The 20,442-nt window shown below is 37.2% G+C and overlaps 1 protein-coding gene across 4 annotated transcripts in view; it reads left to right on the top strand.

The window, feature by feature from the left end:
* Positions 1–20,442, top strand: part of LOC149245246 (putative phospholipid-transporting ATPase 9) — a 307,919-nt gene that overhangs the window by 202,456 nt on the left and 85,021 nt on the right. For all 4 annotated transcript variants that reach the window (XM_089457712.1, XM_089457711.1, XM_089457713.1 and 1 more), the window contains 2 exons: positions 6,331–6,545; positions 6,652–6,821. In XM_089457712.1, the coding sequence (XP_089313838.1) occupies positions 6,331–6,545; positions 6,652–6,821 (385 nt within the window). The remainder of the gene's footprint in view (positions 1–6,330; positions 6,546–6,651; positions 6,822–20,442) is intronic.

Below are 20,442 nucleotides of genomic sequence, written 5' to 3'. Positions count from 1 at the left end.
GTATGCAATATCATTTAACAGCTAGAAGAAATAGCCTTATGATGATAGATCGATAAAGTATCAAAACTATCAATTAGATATGCAAGGCTTAGGGTATATAATTGAGTTTTTATGGCTGAAACATGCATAAAACAACAATATAATGATGACATCAGCCCTAGAAGTGGGGTTTACAATGCAATAACTGCTAGATTTTTCTTTGTTGACAATTATTTAATGCAATTCCTACTTAGAGGACAATAACATATCAAGTAAAATTACTTTTTAGCTAACATGGCACGTCCTTCCCCCCTTGTGTCATGTATTTCACGTCAGACACAACACATGTGTGACACATGTTTGACATGAGTTTGCCTCGTGCCCTGTTTGCAAGACACGAGTTTGATTGGTGTTGGACACGGGCTCTTCTGGTGTCCCGAAATTGGGACACATGTCCAATGAAAAAGCATCATAAAATCAATTTATTGCCTCGTTCTCATGTAATTCAGTCACAAGTTTGGAGCTCTCAAAGGTTTTGGAGTACAACTAAGGGTGATTAAGCAATCTTAGAAGGGATTGCAAGTGTTGGGAACTGGATTTTTCCAGGCCCTACCAATGCTATGCATTTAATGTTTATGTTAAATTCTTAAAGTAAAAGTGATATTCTCCTTTATCTTTCATTTTCATCCTTAATCTTTCATGGTAATGGTAAATGAAGGATAAAGGAGAATGCCACTTTTACTTAACTTTTTCACATTACCATTAGTTGATTCGGGATGTTTAAGAGTGGTTTCGACCTCGTTGGATTTCATATGGGAAAAGTAGAATTTTAGATCCCACTCAAAATCCAACAGACTTAACAATTTTTAGGAATTTAGGATTGGAAGAATTGCAATGTTTCCGTTGGAGTATGTCATGTATGAAGGTATGGAACTAACGTTTAATTAATAGGATCAAACCCTCTATGTACCTAGATGTTGGTGGCATTGATTGTTGAACTCCTCTATCATGACCCTAGTCAAAATGTACCCATCACTCAAATACAATCTCGATTTGACATGTTAAGCTTTTTCTATCTTATTTTAATGCTTAAAGGGTGATGTTGATGATGAGGATCCCGATATAGGCAATGATTTTGATGTTATGTAATACTAGTTATCTATTGTAGCATGATTTATTTTGGACTCTACAAGCCATTTAGGGTCTCTTTGTTGATGTATTTTTGGTTCAAAGATGGATTACACTTGTGCTATTTTGGTTACATGCATTAGTTGTATGATTGAATTTGTATCATCATCATGTAAATGTTTTATATATTTCATCTTTTTTGTAATTCACTAATTTGTCATATTTTTTAATATATAATATATAATATATAACGTGTCCTTTATGTCATGTTTTGGGGGGTCACCATGTCACGTGTCGAAGACTTGTATTTTCTTGTCCTCGATGTCTTGTGTCCTCATGTCATGTGACTTAGTCTTTTAGCAATATTCCAAAGAAACTCTCTAGATATCTGGAATTTTAGAGATAAAAGAGAAAAAACAATTAATGTAGAGAGATTGATCACCACCACCTAAACTAGTGCCTTGATCTAAATGGGCAATGAGTTACCTATGGCAAACTCAATGGGGATGCTCTTGCTAAAGAGGGTGAGAGGGCTAAGACCTCTTCTTACAATCCTTAGTGGCTTCCTTAATAGGGAAATTTTAAATTCAGGAGATGCACAACTCTGAGTTCTCTTGAATGATTTAAGGAAAACAATTTTGCATAGCATAGAGATGTAATATTCCTAGATAAATATAACAATTTTATTCCTTGCATCATGGGTTTCATGAGCAAGATGTGTGTACCATAGGTCAAGGACATCTTCTTGATGTCTTTAGGATTTTGTGTCTTAACATAACTATTATGTAAGTCATGTCAAAAAGATCTACGCTTCAAATGAATAAGTGTCACTATCCCTTGCAAGTCGGCCTAAAATGAAAAACAGTGATCTCCTTAAGTCGGCCCAGCTCATGGCTCACATGTCGGCCTAATATATGTCAACGCTGACTCATATACATAACGCATGATGTGGCATTACAAGCTCAGAACTTCGGATCATCTCTGAAGAAGAAAAAGCGAAGAAGGAAGACACAAAACCGCATTAACTCGGAGAAGCTTGGATAACAATTCCGTCTCTCGGTGAAGTGCAGAACACAATCTATCCAATGAAGAAATCATCACAGTAAGGACTATCTCTCGGTGAAGTCTATCTCTCAAACACGGATGATCTATACTCTCTAGGTGTAAGACTATTGTATCACTCCCAACATAACGAAGAATTCAACACATTGTCAAGTGAAGAATTGTGGTAGCCGAGAAGCAATGAACTGTGTTAAGAAGACAAATGCATTAGGAGGCCGAAATCTTAAGGAGTGTAGTAAAGGCTAAAGACTGTGAAACAAAGGTCGGATAGTGCAAGGGATAGTGACAAGCATATTGAAGGTAATCTTGAGTCAAAGATTTGTCAAGGGTCTTGGTATTCATACACTAAACATCTATAATGTTGAAGTTTCTAAGTTTACTTAGTTAAAAACCCTCCATGCACTTTATCTGATTTATTCCTACCTACTTGTTATTTTCCTTAACAAGTTATTTACAATGTAAATATTGAAAATAAGCACTAGTGCATGCTCAACATATTACAGATCAGCAACTAAAAGAAACAAAAACAAACACACCACATGACACCATTATTTTTGGACTAATGTCCCTGGAAAAACCCAATGTGGGAAAACCGGTGCAACTATCTGAGGGTTTTCTTATTAAGCAATAATAGAGTACAATCTGGGTGCTGAAACTGGCCTACCCAACCGATGATTTCCTTAGCAGTAATACCTCTGTTTCTGACAAATCTACTGGCTGAAACCCTAGATAATCCTTCCGATAGCTACTCAACACCAATCTGCCCCAGAAACCCCAGTGTTTGCCCAATCTGGACTACGTCAGCCTCTCCTAGCTCGGCGCTGGCCCTGTGTCAGCATATCTTAGCCTGCGGCAGCCCCAGGAGGCTCTGCGTCAGCTACGCTGGCCTCTCTAGTGCTCTGCGTAGCACTTAGCTGCCTCTACGTGGCCTTGCGTGAGCACTGATTGCTCCTGCGTCACTCTCTCTGGCTGCTCTTCTACTCTCCCGACACTATCTCTGCCTCTTGTCTCTCTGTACTCAATGCCCCTCAGTTGCTTTTCGATCACTGATTCTATCTCTCTTAGCAAACCCCGCTCTAGAGAATAGAATGACTGATCACTTTGGTGTGTTCTCCAAGTGACTCTCAAGCCTCCTCTTATACTTTTCTCATTGACAAATCAACGACCGAGATTAAGTCCCTAATCGATGGCTAAGATTAGATCTGGCTTGATCCATGTCTTTTGGACCACTCTAACACAATTTTATATTAATTCACATTAATATTTTAATTTCCCTAAGTTTAGACTTAGGGACTCCATTAAAAATATTAATTATTTTAATATCTCCCAAACTGTTTAGAATCTGCCCAAACCCTCTTTTGGTATTGGATATCTCATGTGCCCTAACCTCTCCACCAAATTTTGTGGCGAGATCACATCCGGTGCTACACCAAATCAACATATAAGAAGAGATTCAAGGGTTTTACTCTCAAGAGGAGAGGTTTTGTCCTAGCTTGGAGCCAACATAATGTGTATGTGTTCTACTGTTGATCTTCTATTGTGATAACTGTTTGAAGAACACACTAACATAACGAAGATAAGCATATAGAAGAGAAAGACAACACAAATGTTATCAATAAGTTTGAAGAAGAATCACTAAGCCATTATTTGCCCTAGATTCTTCAACAAGATTTACTACTACATAATAATTAAAACCCTCAGCTGCTGCACCGGTTTTCCCACATTGGGTTTTTCTAGGGACATTGTCCAAAAACAAATGTGTTGATGTGTGTGTTTATTTCTCTCCAGTGTAGTATTTAGTTTCCGCAGTATTTTATTTTGCATAGGCTGCAGTGTATGTATTTCAGTATTTGCCATAGAAAACTGCAAGTAACTTGTTCAAGTAATTTAACAAGTAGGTGAAATATTATCTGTTTGTTGCAGTAGGAATCAGGTAACCGATTTTTCACACATTGCTCCCACATGCTTGCTATAGGTGATGTAGGGCCTCCTTTGGATGACTACATGGTGGAGGCACCATTTGGAGTTGTAAACATGCACTTTAGGACTTTATTGGAGTGAGGAGCACACTTGGACCATTGTCTCATGGTCCTTGTTTCCTTCTTGATTATCTTGGAGGATGACGTCATGGTGGAGACTACTTTTCTTCCACGTGTTTGGGTTATTTTTTGCATTATGTTATGTTTTAGAGCTATTTCATGGTCGACTTGTGACCTTTGACCCAGTTGAATGGTCAAGTAAACTTTTTAGGGGTTTTTCTTGTAATGTCAATGAAATAAGATTTGGTTACCCTCATGTAAATAGAGGGAAGCCTTGTTCATTTTTCCTCATCATTCATTTGTCACACTTCCCTCTTTTTATAAGTGCACATCAGCTCTTTGTCGCTTTCTTCTTGGCCACAATGTGATTTCTATTGTAGAAATTACTCTTTGAGGTGGATCTTTTGCTTGAAGTTGGTTTTTTGGGATTGATTGAAGAGATTCTTGTGGAAATTTTGTAGGTTTATTGCATTTCTTCTATATTTTGCATGTTATATTGTATAAATTAGGGTTTCTACATGTGGCATGGTTAAAATTGCTAAATCTATCTAGAAATATTGATCTTCTATGCCATGCAAAATTGTTTTCCTTGAATCCTTTAAGAAAACTTCAAGTTGTGCATCTCTTAAATATGAAATCTCCATATTAAGGAAGCTTCTAGGGTTTGTAAGAAGAGGATTTAGCCTTCTCACCCTCTTCAACAAGGATGCCCTCATTGAATTTTCCCTAGGTAACTCTATTGCCAATTTATATCAAGGCACTAGTCTACGTGGTGGGGATCAAACCTTCTACTTTTACTAATTTCTCTCTTCACTCTTAAATTTTAGATATCTAGGGTTAGGGTTAGGGTTTCTTTGAATTACTGCTGAAAATAATTTTGTTAGATGTGTTATTACTCTCTAAGTATGATTTGCATTAAATAATTGCTAAAAAGAAAATATAGCATTTATTTCATTATTAAAACCCTATTTCAAGTGCTGACATCATCCTTATATTGCTGTTTTATGGATGCTTTAGCCATAGAAACTCAATTGCAAACCCTAAACCTTGCATATCTATTTGATAGTTTTGATTCTTTGTTGATTTATTATTAAAAAACTATTTCTTCTGGCTGTAATATGACATTGCATGCCTTATCATTGAAAATCTATCAAACCCTCTTATAACACCCCTCTAATTGGCGTAAGTGCTCTAGGGATTGAGTGATTGTACTTTAGTGAAGATTATCTTAGCCCTCCTGGCTTGCCAATACCCTATCCCAGTCATTAAACCTCACCTATCACCTTGAGTCCTTATTGAATATCCTTAAGTGATCTATGTAGGGAAGCCTCCCTTTTGGTTCAAACACCACTAAATAGTTGGAGAATGCTTGCTGAGGTGATAGTGCAGTTGATCTCTTGTTGCACTATGGTCTGGATCTGCCTAATGAGGCTTTGCAGTAAGCTTACTTAATTTTACGATAACAATACCAAATGTGAAAAAATAGAGCACATGACCACATCACATAACCATAGAAGAAAGGATATTTAAGTACACATGCAATGACAACCTACAATTATACAATAACACTCCGATTCACAGTGAGGACATAAATTAAATGACTTTGAGTACCTGTATTTGTACAATTCTCTTGTTCTTGGTTTGTCCACCTCTTTGTTATTTATAGTGAGATTCTCTTTGATAAGTGTGATGGTATATTTTTATGAAAGATTCTTTGCATTTATCACATATGAAACATTGCCTGACAATATTCTCTAGTGATTTTATTCAGACATAGCACTCCTTTTTCTCCTTTCAGTCGTATTCTATTTCTCATGGTCTTAGAATTCATGGCTTTACTATTCTTTTATGTCAAGGACTTCTATCTTTTTAGCTTTGTCAACATTTGAATTTGACCGACATTCTGAAGTTGTAAACAAAGAAATATTAATGCCAACAATAAATCCTCGCCATAATCACCTTTGCCTCACAGCATTCTATCAAGCCAATTTGGTTTTTTTTACATGTCATAAGCTTCAAGTTAATTCTATCTTTTGATGATTTATTCTACTTCCTTGCACATGATGAAGCTTTTCACTTTTTAAATGACATGAGCTAAGATTAAATGTCTTCATTGTTCCAGTATTGGACATGGATTCACCATGTGGCTATTTGGGGAGAATGTTTCATCTGGTTCATGTTTTTGCTACTGTCGGGGGAACTACCACATGGAAGGATGATTGAGCTGCACAAACTTTTTATTTCAGTCCTAGCACCAACTTGTAGTTTCTACATTATTGTTATCATGGGAACAGTAATTGCATTGCTCCCTAGTTTCGCAGTTATGTCTGTTTTTAGGTAAGTAACATTAAAATATTTGTTCTAGAAACAATGCTCTTTTTTCATGATAAGAATGCAATTTCATTCGAGTAATTGTGGTTCTCTTCTCTGATATTATTTGCAGAAATTTCTTTCCAGAGGATTATCAAATTATACAAGAGATCGAAAGAAATGATCAGAGACATGTTTCAACTTGCACTAAGAAAACTTCTTCTGAACTAGGATTGGAACTTACACAACCCAGAATAAATGGAAGTGCAGCTTCACTTGGTTTCAAATATGCTCACTCAAGTGGTATGTGCATTAATTCTTTTTTATAATAGTCTTACTGACGCCACAGAAATCACTCTTTGCAATTGATTTTGTTACCACCTTGCCTTCCTGACTATTATTAATTCTTTTCATTTCATTCAAAACCACTTTTGACTCTTTAGAAAAATCCCGTACTTAGATTCTGAATTATTTATAAAGCCACAAGGAGGGAAACATTGCTGATAGAACATCACTGCACAAACCATATACAATGGAGAAAAGATGAGGTTAAGGTCAGGGCCTTGAAATATACGATGACTTACAGAGAATTTCATCTTTTTCTTGCACTATAAATGTGCAATATAGACTTGAAGGAACACAAAACAAAATTTGCAACACCATCGCGTCAGTTGCTGTAAATCAGAAGGTATCTAGTTTAGGTTTAGCTTTCTATGACTTCACATGAAACCCAAGAAGTGTTAATTGAAGACTAGAATATGATAACATGCTTTACAAGCACTACGAGCTGTTTTGCGTGTTTTGCTCTCTTGGGTTATTAAATGTGGTGCTCCTATACTGTATTTATCACCAAACCATTTTGTCAAAGATATTAGAGCAAATATCCTCGCACATTGACTTGTAAAATATGTTATATGCAAAACTTTAACAAGCTATAAAAATACACCCATTTTCAAACTGGAAAAGGAAAAACAAAGAATTTTTTGTTTTAATTGACATTAAAGTTTCCTTTGACTGTTAAATGAACAATATGTACATAGTTTTATACAAGGAGAGGAGGGTACACTAGGTTGAGTCATAGTTTTAAAAACTGGAACCAGGTTTTGAACTCGCCACCTATCTAATCGAGATTGAATCAGAACCGGATCAAACTGGATTGAACCGGATTCAATATACTGGATTTGAAAAAAGTACATAAAATAATTTATTTTTAATGAAAGAATTTAATAATTAATTTTTAAAAATTAAAAATTTATTTTTAAGGTTTCAAACCATTAAAGACAAGATATACAAAGTTTGCACATCTATATACCATGTAAGGGTGAATATATCAAATTGGCACAAAGTGCAATACATATCAACAACAAAATACATAATCAATGAGGCTCTAAGTAGCATCTACCAAAAACAATGGTACAAGTTACTGGGCCACTAGCCTACTACAAATGACTGATCACATGATCACTCATCAAACTCATCACTAATTCACTACTACTAGAAATGGGATCATCAACAAGAGCTACATAAATATCATCTAGCTTAAAGTCTTCAGGCTTGGATTCCTCAAACACTAAGTTGCACGAAACGGGGAAACGCGGAAGCGAAACGAAACGGGGAAGCGAAACGAAACGCGACCTCCCCAAATTTTGGAAACGGGGAAACGCGAATATATATAATAATATATATATATATATATATTAAAAATATTTAAAAATTATTATTATATACCTGGAAACCCTACCTGGAAACCCTAAAAAAAATTAAAAAAAAAAAAAAAAATTAAAAAACAAGTGTTTTTTTGGGGGAAACGTGGCACATATGGCCTGGAAACGAGTTTCCGGCCGTACGGCCAAGTTTCCGTTTCGGGAAACGTGGCCGTACGGCCGGAAACGCGTTTCCAGGCCGTACGGTACGGGGAAACGAGTTTCGTTTCGTTTCCCCTGGGGAAACGGACCCCCTGCCCACGTTTCCTGCAACTTAGCTCAAACATATAATATGGTAGAAATTGAAAAATATTAACATGCCTAATTAATGATTTTGGTTTGAGTGAAGGATTCATCTCCTCAACTGCATAATATGGTAGAAAAAACTTAACATGCCTAACAATTTATTTTTCTTTGAGTGTGTTACCGCAAATCTAGCAGGCCTTGGAGAGGGAAACCCTACAAGACAAAAAGCTAGTCTAAGTGCTAACAATGGGGCAATGGCCCACTGTCACCATAGGCAAGGCCCCCTACTCCTTACAGATTTTCACTGATGGGAGGAGTCCCAGTAGAATAGGATCACGGTCACCTATGAAAAGTATTCTAAGGTTAAGGTATAAGGTGTTCAAGCTAGAGCTGATTCGAAAGAGAGACTCAATAATGATTCAAGGCTTCCAAGAAGAAAAATACTCTCAAAGAAAAGCTCTAGAAAACAAGGGTCGACACCTAGGGTTTTGAGATTTTCGGTGAAAACAGGTGTTCACAAGGTCAAGACCAAAGAGGAAGGGTTTCTTGCAATGATAATCAACTACTCCAATGCTCATGAAACCCTCAAGAAAGTCTTGAAGTCCAAGGAGAAGAAACTACGGTTTCCCTCTTAGGGCAACATCTAGGGCAAGAAATTTTATGAATGAAATTTGAGTGGATGCCCACCAAAATGATAGGTCATGTAGTCAAGACTTACCTCTTGATGTTTAGGCTCTCAAACCACCAAAAATCCTCCTCCCTAAAATTTCGCTCCAAGCCCTAGTTTTTCTTCCGAGCCTTAAAAGGACCGAATTTGAGAAGATAAATTTATGGAGAAAATTTAAGGTTGATCACCAAGTGATAGGACCAGTGCCTTGTCCTATGGGGATATGGAGTCTAGGATGTTTAAGATAAGCCAAATTCCTTCTAAGGAGGTCGAAATTTGATGCCCTAGCTATCAAAATTTCAACAATTATCCACTTAATGGAATAATGGATTTTGATGGAGAATAACGAGAAGTACTCCACTAGGAACATTCATTACATGTTACAATGAGTAATGCATACAACATTCATCTAGATATTCTTCAATAAATTGATCTTCAACAAATTAGGGCACATAATTTCAACCTAGAATCAATAGTTCCATGCATTAGACATTCAAGAAAAAGATATTCAACAAAAGATTCCACTTACAAGATAACATGCAATACATCCTTCCATTAGACCAAGAAATAACTCCAATGAATGTCAAAATCAGCTTCTATATATCAAAATGCATCCAAGTATCTCTAAAATCACCCACAAGAAGCAAGTGCGAATTCTTAGGAGGTCTGAAATTCACAAGTTTGATGATGAATGATCATAAATGAGCTAAGTCACCTGACACGGGGATTCGGGATTCGTAGGATACGGGGATTCGAGAGTTGGATTCGGACATGTCTAAGTTGGCTATAAGGCGCTGGTAGAGAGCTGTGAAGGCGAAGGACTGTCATGTTTGCTTTCCTGGTGCACAAAGGCTTTGTTTCTCCTCTGTTCAGGTGCTTACTCATACTTTCTTTCAATGGCTGGTTATATGAATGAGTTTTCTCTTCAGAAGCCCGAAGACAGAAAGATAGCTCATAAGAATCGATGGTCTTTTATGAATAAGTTTTTAAATAAATCCAGAAATGAAGATGTTCTCTATGATGAAAAAGTGTTAGTACAAGAGTTTGAACCACAGCCTAACTGGACATTGCCAGAGATTGATATTGATAAGCTTTATAAAATGCCTGTTTTCCAGTTTCGAGCTGCTCAGTTATTTAGATTTACATCTGTGAATATTCCTATTTCCACTGGCCAGTCCGTATATCAAATCCCACTAATACAACCAGAAAATATCAAATGGGGTTTGGAAAATGGTTATAGATATATCCATATTGGTATCATACAATTTGGAATTAATCCACTAGTCCGTCCTGGTCTAAATACTTCATGCTTGACATGTGTCCTTGATACCAGAATGAATAACTTCGACGACGCTTTATTGGGAGGATTCCAAAGTCCCCTCAATAATGGCCCTGTTTGGTCATCAGTTATCCCCAGATATCAAGTTTCATTGACAGACCCTTATATCAATGAATTCTTGAATGCTTATATTCAGTTTTATGGTTTTGATGTTGCCCCACAGTCACAGATTGCTCAGCTCCATGCTTCTATATGCCTGAGATTTGTCTCTACCTCCATGCCTCCTCTCAATCCAAAGTTAGCTGGTAGAGCTTTAAAAGAAGGTGTTATTGTTGGCCCTGGTAACACTGCTCCCCTACAGATTGGTTTTGCAGAATGTACTCTTCCAGATGAATGGAATAGTACTTATATTCCACTTTCACAGAAATATCCTCAACTGCAAACATCTAAAGCTCCTCCGAAATTGTCTCTCGTCCATCATCCTGACGGATCCTCTGGTCTTAAATTTACCACTCCTTCACTTACTAGATCTATGTCATCTTTCCCTAGATCTACAATTTTGGGTGGTAGGAATCCACATATACCCTCTGTTCCCAGAAGTTTATCATCAAGACATTCTGCTCCAAGAGAGGATCATAGAAAATCCACCTCTCATAAACCTGATGATTGTCAGTTCTGTGTTCCATCTACATTTTCTACATTCCAGACTGATGAATCCCCTAGCTCTGAAGTCTTTATACCTGATATCAAAAGTTTCTCACTTCTTAGAGCTCAGTCGGAAGTCACTGCAAAAATACCAGAAAGATATTTAGAATCTGGAAATTCTAGAAGAACATTTAGCAATGGAACAAAGAAAGCAGATTTCCAATGGTTATCTATGAGAGCAACTTATGATCCAGATCATAATGAAAATGAAAAGCTGCATAATTATACAAACTACCAAATAGTTTGTATGCTTCAGAATATTGATGATATAGCCCGAGATGTTTTAGAAATTAAAGAACACATCAAAAAGATGCACACTGGTTATATTGAGACATTGGGAACCCAAGATACACACACACAAAAGTTAAATAATATTCAGTCAAACATGGGTATCATCTCCAAGTCTTTGGAACATCTTACAAATGCACTCCCCACTCCTGCTTCTCCACCTCATTATAGAGAAGTAGATGTCTCAAGTTCAAAGCTGAAATTCTCCTCCAATTCTGATGAATCAAAGCATATTTTTTTTAAAGGGGTAGAGAATATAGATAAAGCCAGACTTGAGAAGATCCAGAAAGGAATCAATCTAGCTAGAGAAAAGACAGAGTTGATGAAGAATAGACTAGCTGATCTTCCTTCTGTTGAAAGTCTAAGATTGCCAAAGAACTATGTCAGCCTTAGTTCTTTAATGAAACAAAATGGCCAATCATCTGCTCCTACAATAATGGCCATGTCAGGAGTAACTGGTGAACAAACACAAGGTGAACCAAGTTCTAAAAGAGATAGAAGTGATTCCTTTTTCTATTCCAACAAAGGAAAAAGAGGTGCTGGTGATACCGATGCACATGAAGCATCAGCATCTAGCCCGTTCAGCAGATATACTGAAAATCTGCAATCTATACCTGTAAGGCTGGACAATCCTGCTTCCAGAGGATATGGAAATTCATTGTTAGTAAATATTGATTGCCTTGATTATAATGAAGTAATTGCTGTTTTGCATAATGTCCATGCTTGGGCACTACAGAGGAAAGCTGAAGCCAAAGTATCATGGTCTGATATAGTTACTCAAATTGTATGGTCTTTTACTGGCATACTAAAGCAATGGTGGGAAAGGCTTGCAGAAGAAGAGAAAGATCAAATAGTTGAACATAGTACTGATCCATTAAGAGCACTGTTTGAAGCTTTAAAACATGAATTTGTTGGATTAGTCCCTGAAGACTCAACCCATCATTCACAGCTATTTCTCTCCCAGAAGTTATGCGACATTGATTATTTGCAAGAGTATTTTTGTGTTATGCAAAAACTTCTGTATCAGGCTAGTGATCCACATAATGTTGCCTATTTGAGATATTACATTCAGTCTATGCCTGGTAAAATTCCTGATCTAATTAATCAGTACATAGCAGATCATAAAGTGAATTTGGAAGGACAATCATTTGCAACTATTCACCAATTGATTGTCACAATTTTGCAGAAAGAATGTGCAGAGAGCAAAGCTAAGAAGAATTTTTCAAAACAGATGCACTTTAGCACAAAGCTTTGCAATAATTTCGAAGAAACCTATAATTTTGGTTGTCACAAGAAAAGTGAAAGAAAGGTTTCTAAAAAGACAAAGTTTGATAACTCCTGCTCCTGCAAGACTGATAAATACTTTCCTAAAAAGAAAAAATACTTTCCTTCCAAAAGATCATTTAAAGGACGAAGGGTAGTATTTAGGAAAAGATCAAAACCTTCTAAAAAAGGTGTGTGTTTTATTTGTGGTAAAGAAGGTCATTATGCTAACGCTTGCAGAGAAAGAAAAGATAAGAAGCAGATGAAGATAATGAATATCTCTTCTACAGTCCATGATCCACAAGATTGGGATCTCATATTCCACTCTGATGGAGAATATTTTGAAGTTTCAAGTTCTTCTTCAGGATCTTCAGATAATGAAATTCCTGAAATCAAGAAATTAACAATTGATTCAGAATCATCTGATTCTGATGAAACATTCATTCCTGATATTAAAATGTTCAGTTTGAATTCCTCAGGAGAGATACAAGCAAAGATTGCAGCAGTCAAAGCTGATATAGCACAGTTAGATCTAGTTCAGTTTACAGCAAGAAGAAGATTGACTGAAAAACTTGAGAATCTTGAGAAACAACTGCCATCTAAAAAGAAAGAAAGATTTTCAGAAGAAGAAAGAGATGATGATGACTTCATCGAGAAAGAGTTCGATTCAATGTTCAGACCTTTGCAGATTTCCGTATCTCCAGGTATGAATCAAATTGATGCTCTTAAAAAGAAGATCACAGATTTGGAATCTTCAATTCATCATACAAGGTCAGAAATGATACAGTTGTCATCCAAACTTCAAATACTTATTTCTGATTATGATGATTGTAATTCTAAATTAACAAGCCTACTGATGAAAAATGTGCCAGTTATTGAAGAGATATCCCCAAAGAAAAATGTTGAGCTTTTTAATGTTATGGGCATCGGAGATAGAGTGGTTATTCCAATAAGAATTAAAGTCCCTAGCATTAAACCTTATACTTTGGATGCTCAAATAGATTCTGGTGCTATGAGTAGCTGCTGCAAATATAAAGCCATTCCTCATTATTATTGGCAGCCTACTAAACTCCAATTCAGGGCTATCACTGGTGATTTAATGGAAATAAGTCATATAGCTCCTGAATTTCCTTTTTTCTTGAATGATGTCTAGGTTTTTGTCACTTTGTATAGTTTTGATACTTGTGCTGATGTTCTGTTAGGACAAGATTTTCTGAAGAAATATTTGCCAGTCACTTTTGGACAAGATTATGTTGTATTCTCCACCACTGCTGGTCCTATCACAGTCCCTGCTTCCAGTGACTACAAAATTAATGTGCAGCCTGAAGATGAGGATCCTCTCCAGTATAGTCTGCAAGATCTGACCAAGATTAATAAGATTGTAAAAAATGCAGAGTTACATGGTCCCAAAACTTTGCAACAAATTTATGATAAGCTTCGTGCAGATTGTACTTCCAGTAGGCCAGATGCCTTTTGGGTAAGAGAAAAGTATTTTGTTGCACTACCTTACCGAGAAGGATATATTCCTAGGCCACAAAAAGCAAGTGCAAATCATATGAGTCCAAAAGAGCAAGAATTGTGCAAAGCAGAAATTGAACAATTGTTAGAACAAAAGCTTATTGAACCCTGTAAGAGCCCTTGGGCCTGCCCAACTTTTTATGTCAATAAGCATAGTGAGCAGAAAAGAGGTAAGAAAAGGCTTGTGATTAATTATAAGGCCTTGAATGATGCTCTTCTTCCTATTCGATATCCTCTGCCTAACAAAGAATTGTTACTTGCTAAGATTGCTAATGCTAATGTGTTTAGCAAGTTTGATCTCAAAAGTGGATTTTGGCAGATTGGTATTATTCCTGCTGACAGGTATAAAACAACCTTCACTGTTCCTCATGGCCAATATCAATGGACTGTGATGCCCTTTGGTCTGAAAAATGCTCCATCTGAATTCCAAAAAAGGATGGAAGACATTTTTGGTGCGGTAGAGTACATTATTGTATATATTGATGATTTGCTTGTATTTAGTAGAGATGTAAATATGCACAAGATCCATTTAGAACAATTCTACCAACTTGTATATAAGCATGGATTAGTACTTTCAGATTCAGAGGAGAAGTTTCAGATTGGGAAAGTCAAGATTGACTACTTGGGTTTACACATAGAAAAAGGACATGTAGAACTTCAGCCACATGTACTAACCCATCTATTGAAGTTTCCTGATATAATTGCTGATGTAAAGACCTTGCAGAGATTTCTTGGATGTCTGAATTATATAAGAAATTTTTATGCCAAACAATCAGAGGATACAAAGATACTGCTGAACAGACTAAAGAAGAAAGTTGTCAGTTGGACAGATGAAATGACAACAGCAGTAATTAGTATTAAGAGTAAGCTTAATGATTTGCCAAAACTTAAGCTTCCTGATACTAATCTTCCTTTTATACTTGAAACAGATGCTTCTGATCACACTTGGGCTGCAGTTTTGTTACAAAAGCATGGAAGAAAAGAATTGGTTTGTGCCTATTCCTCAGGATCTTTTGATGATACAGAGAAAAAGTATCCTTCTTCTCATAAAGAAATACTTGCAGTAAAGAGAGGAATAAAGAGATTTCACTTGTTCTTGAAAAGTGTTAAATTTATTGTCAGAACAGATCTAAAGCATATGAAACAGATGTTGGCAAACAAAAGATTGTTAGAACAAGGTAGTACCAGAGTACTGAGATGGGCACTATGGCTTGAAGGTTTTGATTTTGATATTATTTACAAATCTGGTGCAGAAAATTATCTTGCTGACATGCTTACCAGAGAAGGTGCTCAAGAAATCAAGGAGATCAAGATGTTCAGACCACTTAATCAGCACGAAGCCTCTACAAGTCAGTCCAGTCATGTCGAGTCTAAAAGAGTCAAGTATGTCACAATCTGTAGTAACTGTCATTATGAGTTTTGTCTAGAATGTCTATCAAAACAGGTCCGAGTCTTGCCATTATGCCTAAGACAAATCATTTTGCAAAAATGGTTTGACTCTGAGGAGTCTAGATGGTCATATACAAAAGAGTTACCATATAGGATTAGGCCATGGCGTGTTTATTATGCATTGTCTAGGGAACCAGATCCTGTTTATTTTGGGTGTATTCAAAATACTGACTGGACATGGTCAGACTATTTTTCTATTCACCAGAGAGCTAGGATACATGGTTCGGTTAAGGTCATATTTTATGCTGCAGCTATAGATCCCTCTAACAATTGGTGGAGTCCATGGTTTAAGCTATTCATGTTTAGGTATTTGCCTAGAGCTAAAAATATTTTTGATAGGACTTTTGCTGAGTTTGTCAGAATTTTCCATTGGGAAATGCATGTAGCTGTCCAGAATGATTATGTCTTAGAGTTTGAGTTCATCCACAGACACACAATTGTCATTCCTAATGAAGAAGATGAGTCCTTTAAGCTTTCTGTCAGATTCAGAGGATTGATATCAGTGGACGAACAAGACAGGCCAACATTCATGTTCACATTCCCATTCTTTTGTTGTACCAGAGATACAACACCATATTGGCTAGATGAATCTGTCCCATACGAAGTGCTTGCTCCAAATAATGAAGAACTAATTGAGGAATTGGTAGAACAAGACCAAATCAGACTTGGCCATAATAATCCAGCTGCTCCAGATACTCATGCACATGATTATGATGACAGAGCTAACAGCGACTGATTGAAGGGATCAATCAAATGAAATCCTTTCATATCCTGCTTTATTTGTACATATACTGTTCTCTGGTTTCCGTGGGATTTAGTCCGAATAAAATCTCCACTGTGTAATTACTTTTGTATAAGAGCCGATGTCCTAGATTCCGGCCATCTTTTCATTTCAGAGATGTCATGATTCGGTCCCCATATGGCTTAGCCTCCAAGGGACGAGATAACAAGTGGTTGTCCCCACTTGCCCGAATCTTTAGAACTATTCATTACTTTTTGTACAAGGTCCTTTCGTGATAGACATCTTGCATGATGTTCTAGCCGAAAGTTTGATTCTTTTGGTTTCAAGTTCCCGGTAAAAGTTTTCACCGGATGACCTGCTAGGATATTATAAATACTAGCATTGTAAGCTCATTTGGGGCAAGAGAGTCTTGAGAGTTTTAGAGAGTCTGAGAAGTGTTTAAGTCTGAGTGAAGTCTCCCTGCTCTGCATCTGCGAGAAGTTTTCTCGATCTGCTTGCACCACGGAGTTTAACTCTATAGTCTGTATTGTGAGTTTGAGTTCTTTGAGTTTGAGACGAGACGAGATCTCCCTGCTCTGCATCTGCGAGAAGTTTTCTCGATCTGCTTGCATCACGGAGCGCTATTCTCATATCGGGCCTATCTGAGATATTACATTCAGTCTATGCCTGGTAAAATTCCTGATCTAATTAATCAATACATAGCAGATCATAAAGTGAATTTGGAAGGACAATCATTTCCAGCTATTCACCAATTGATTGTCACAATTTTGCAGAAAGAATGTGCAGAGAGCAAAGCTAAGAAGAATTTTTCAAAACAGATGCACTTTAGCACAAAGCTTTGCAATAATTTCAAAGAAACCTATAATTTTGGTTGTCACAAGAAAAGTGAAAGAAAGGTTTCTAAAAAGACAAAGTTTGATAACTCCTGCTCCTGCAAGACTGATAAATACTTTCCTAAAAAGAAAAAATACTTTCCTTCCAAAAGATCATTTAAAGGACGAAGGGTAGTATTTAGGAAAAGATCAAAACCTTCTAAAAAAGGTGTGTGTTTTATTTGTGGTAAAGAAGGTCATTATGCTAACGCTTGCAGAGAAAGAAAAGATAAGAAGCAGATGAAGATAATGAATATCTTTTCTACAATCCATGATCCACAAGATTGGGAATATATATTAAAAATTAGATATTTCTTACACAAATTCTCATTAATGATACAAATTCATTGATTTCAAACATAGATCTTCATCTAGATGTTAGTTTTACTGTTTACAAAGTAAGTTAGTAACATTATAGCATGCATAGTACATACAAAATTCAAATACATGTCACATAAATCATGATTCATAAATGAAAGACAACTTACAAGATAGTAAGATAAAGACACTGATAACTGTAGTTTTCTCATTAAGTCATCAAATCAAAATGTGTTACATAGGTAATGCAATGCCAATGGCAAATAGAAATAGAAAATATAAAACAACTACATGTATGCAAGCCTCAAGGCAATAGGTAGCCCATGACTCATGCGTCAACAATCGTCATAGTCATCATTAGAATCGACATCAATGTCCTCATCATCATGGTCACCAGAGTCACCACTGCTCTCCTCTGGATCTGCTGGTGTGGAGGATGACTCCTCTAAAATATCACCGTCATCAAATCTAACAGGCTCTAGCATTGGATTATTGAGATCCATGTTGGCCAATGCCAACTCAACACTGCTGTCTAGACCCATATCATCAGGAAAGACATCCCACATCTTTGTCTTTCTACTCAACCACTCTTCCCTCTGCCTGTAAATAAGACGAAGATTGGTGTGTACATACACCATTGTCTTTGCCCTGGATTGCTCAAGCCTGCTCTTCTTCACACTATACAAATTCCCATATGTGCTGCAATTCCTCTCGCAACAAGAGGATGAAGTCACCTGAGAGAGGAGCCTCATGGCTAACTGTTGAAGAGGAGGGCTTGTTGCCCCATGATTTGCCCACCAAGAATAGGGCTTTTTAGCCCCCCTGTCTCTAATCACATCATATCCTGCAAATCGACCAATGCCAGTGGAAAACTCTGTAAAGGCATCCTCCACCTCATCAAGCAATGCTCTATCCTGAAAAACCCGCCTAAATGCATCTTTCCTCCCCTGTGAGATTTCACCATCCATGTGAGGAGGGAATCTGCGGGAAGGTCCACCATTCAGCCACTCATGGCTGTAGTATTTTGGGTTCAATGAGTGAGCCAAACAATGTAAAGGTGTGCAATTCTTGTCCCATCTGCTGACAAGAATATCTTGTATAGTACCACAGAAGGCCTCTAGTGATGTCTCATACTCAAGGCACTCACTCTGTAGAATAATGCTCCTCACAGACTCAATCATGGAATCCCATCCCTCATAAACCTCTCCTAGGATGGGTTTGTCTGTATCTGCAAATCGAAGCAAATAAATGATAGGGTCCATGATCTGAATAATTAGATCTACCCTCTCCCACCAAGTATCATCTGGCACTGTGTCCTTCACTCTTTTAGAGGCTACATGATTTGTCTTTCTCCAAAAAGGCTAAAACTCAGAAATAACCATGGCCCCAAGAGCGGTCTTGACCTCCCTAACCTTTTCAACATCATGAATGAAGAGGCAAACCGTGTATCAGCAATCTTCTACAATGATAGATTGTTGTACTCCTTGTAGATAGTGAGGGCATTTGTATGATTTTGCACAAAGTTACGGATATGTCGTGCATCCTCAATAATGTTACCAATACAAAGCACATCAAAAGCAATGGATTTCAATGCTAAGTTCAATGAATGGACAATGCAAGGTGTCCAAAACACTTGTGGATATTTAGCTTCCACAATCATGCCAACAACCTTGCAATTAGGTGCATTATCTGTAATGATTTGCACACAAGAATCAACACCTACATCTTTAATAACTTTAATAAATAACTCAACCATAAATTGTGCATCCTTGTATTCTCCAAGTGTATCCACTGCTTTCAAGAAAACTGGACCATTCAAGGAAGACACCATGAAGTTGATGATTGGGTGTCGTGCTGGATCTGTCCATCCATCAGAAACAATGCTAACCCTAGATGTTGGCCATGATGCTTTAATAGGCTCAAGCATTTTTTGCACCTCTTTTTTTGCCTTCATCAACAATGTGGTTCTAAGCTTCTTTGAACCAGGAGGCACATACCATGATGGAGACTCGTGAGTTAGAGCTCGACACATCTCAATAAATAGAGGTGAGCGTGAAACATTAAATGATATGATGTTTTGAGATCAAGCTCTTCCCGTTTCTCTTTTTGAAAAATTTTGTCCATTGGACCAAGTGAAATTGCTCTTCTTTTTGCTGCTTGTCCCCCTATAGAACTCTCAAATGGAAATTTGGTGGTGCCTTTCCTCAAAAATGGAAGGGGGTCTTCGTTCTTGGTTTTTCTTGATTTTGCAGCCACATTTGCCATACCAACAGTGAACTCCTTTTCCATTTCTTTCCTCTTTTGTAAAGGAACATCTTTACAAGCTCCAATTCCACAACCTGGTAAAGCCAACAAATGGGCTTTCACACGGTAATATGTGCTTTTGAAAGAAATGTAGCAAAAGTTGCATCTCCATTGCACATTGCCTCCTCCCTTCCCCTTGGTGCTTGTCCCATCCTCTCTTGTGACATATTTCCACAAGGGATATTTCTCAACGCTGTCTTTAGGTCCTCCTCTTCCCTCAACATTACTTGCAACAGACTCTGATGATATTGGGGGAGGAGGGGCATCTCCAATGGAGACATTCTTCCCCTTCCTTTGTCCCCTAACTGCTGCCCTTGATTGAGCCATGAACACTGTAAAAAAAAAAACAAAACATGCACAAATTTGTAAAAAAAAATTCATATACAAACTGCTGTAATAGAAATGCAAAAAAATAGAGATGAAATGCACTTACCTGGTGCTTGAATCTCCTTGCCGAACGCTCCACACCCTTAGCTCCTTGCTCCAAACCCTTAGCTCCTTGCCCACAGCTCAATGTATGCAAAACTGAAAGAGAGAAATGGTAAATGACTGATAGAACAACGCGTTTTT

This window comes from Pinus tabuliformis, chromosome 7, assembly GCF_031772625.1.
Source record: "Pinus tabuliformis cultivar Carrire ecotype Pingquan chromosome 7, CPIR1, whole genome shotgun sequence".
Lineage (NCBI taxonomy): Eukaryota > Viridiplantae > Streptophyta > Pinopsida > Pinales > Pinaceae > Pinus > Pinus tabuliformis.
The sequence above is the reverse complement of the archived record's forward strand: the minus strand, read 5'-3'. Positions and strand labels throughout refer to the sequence as shown.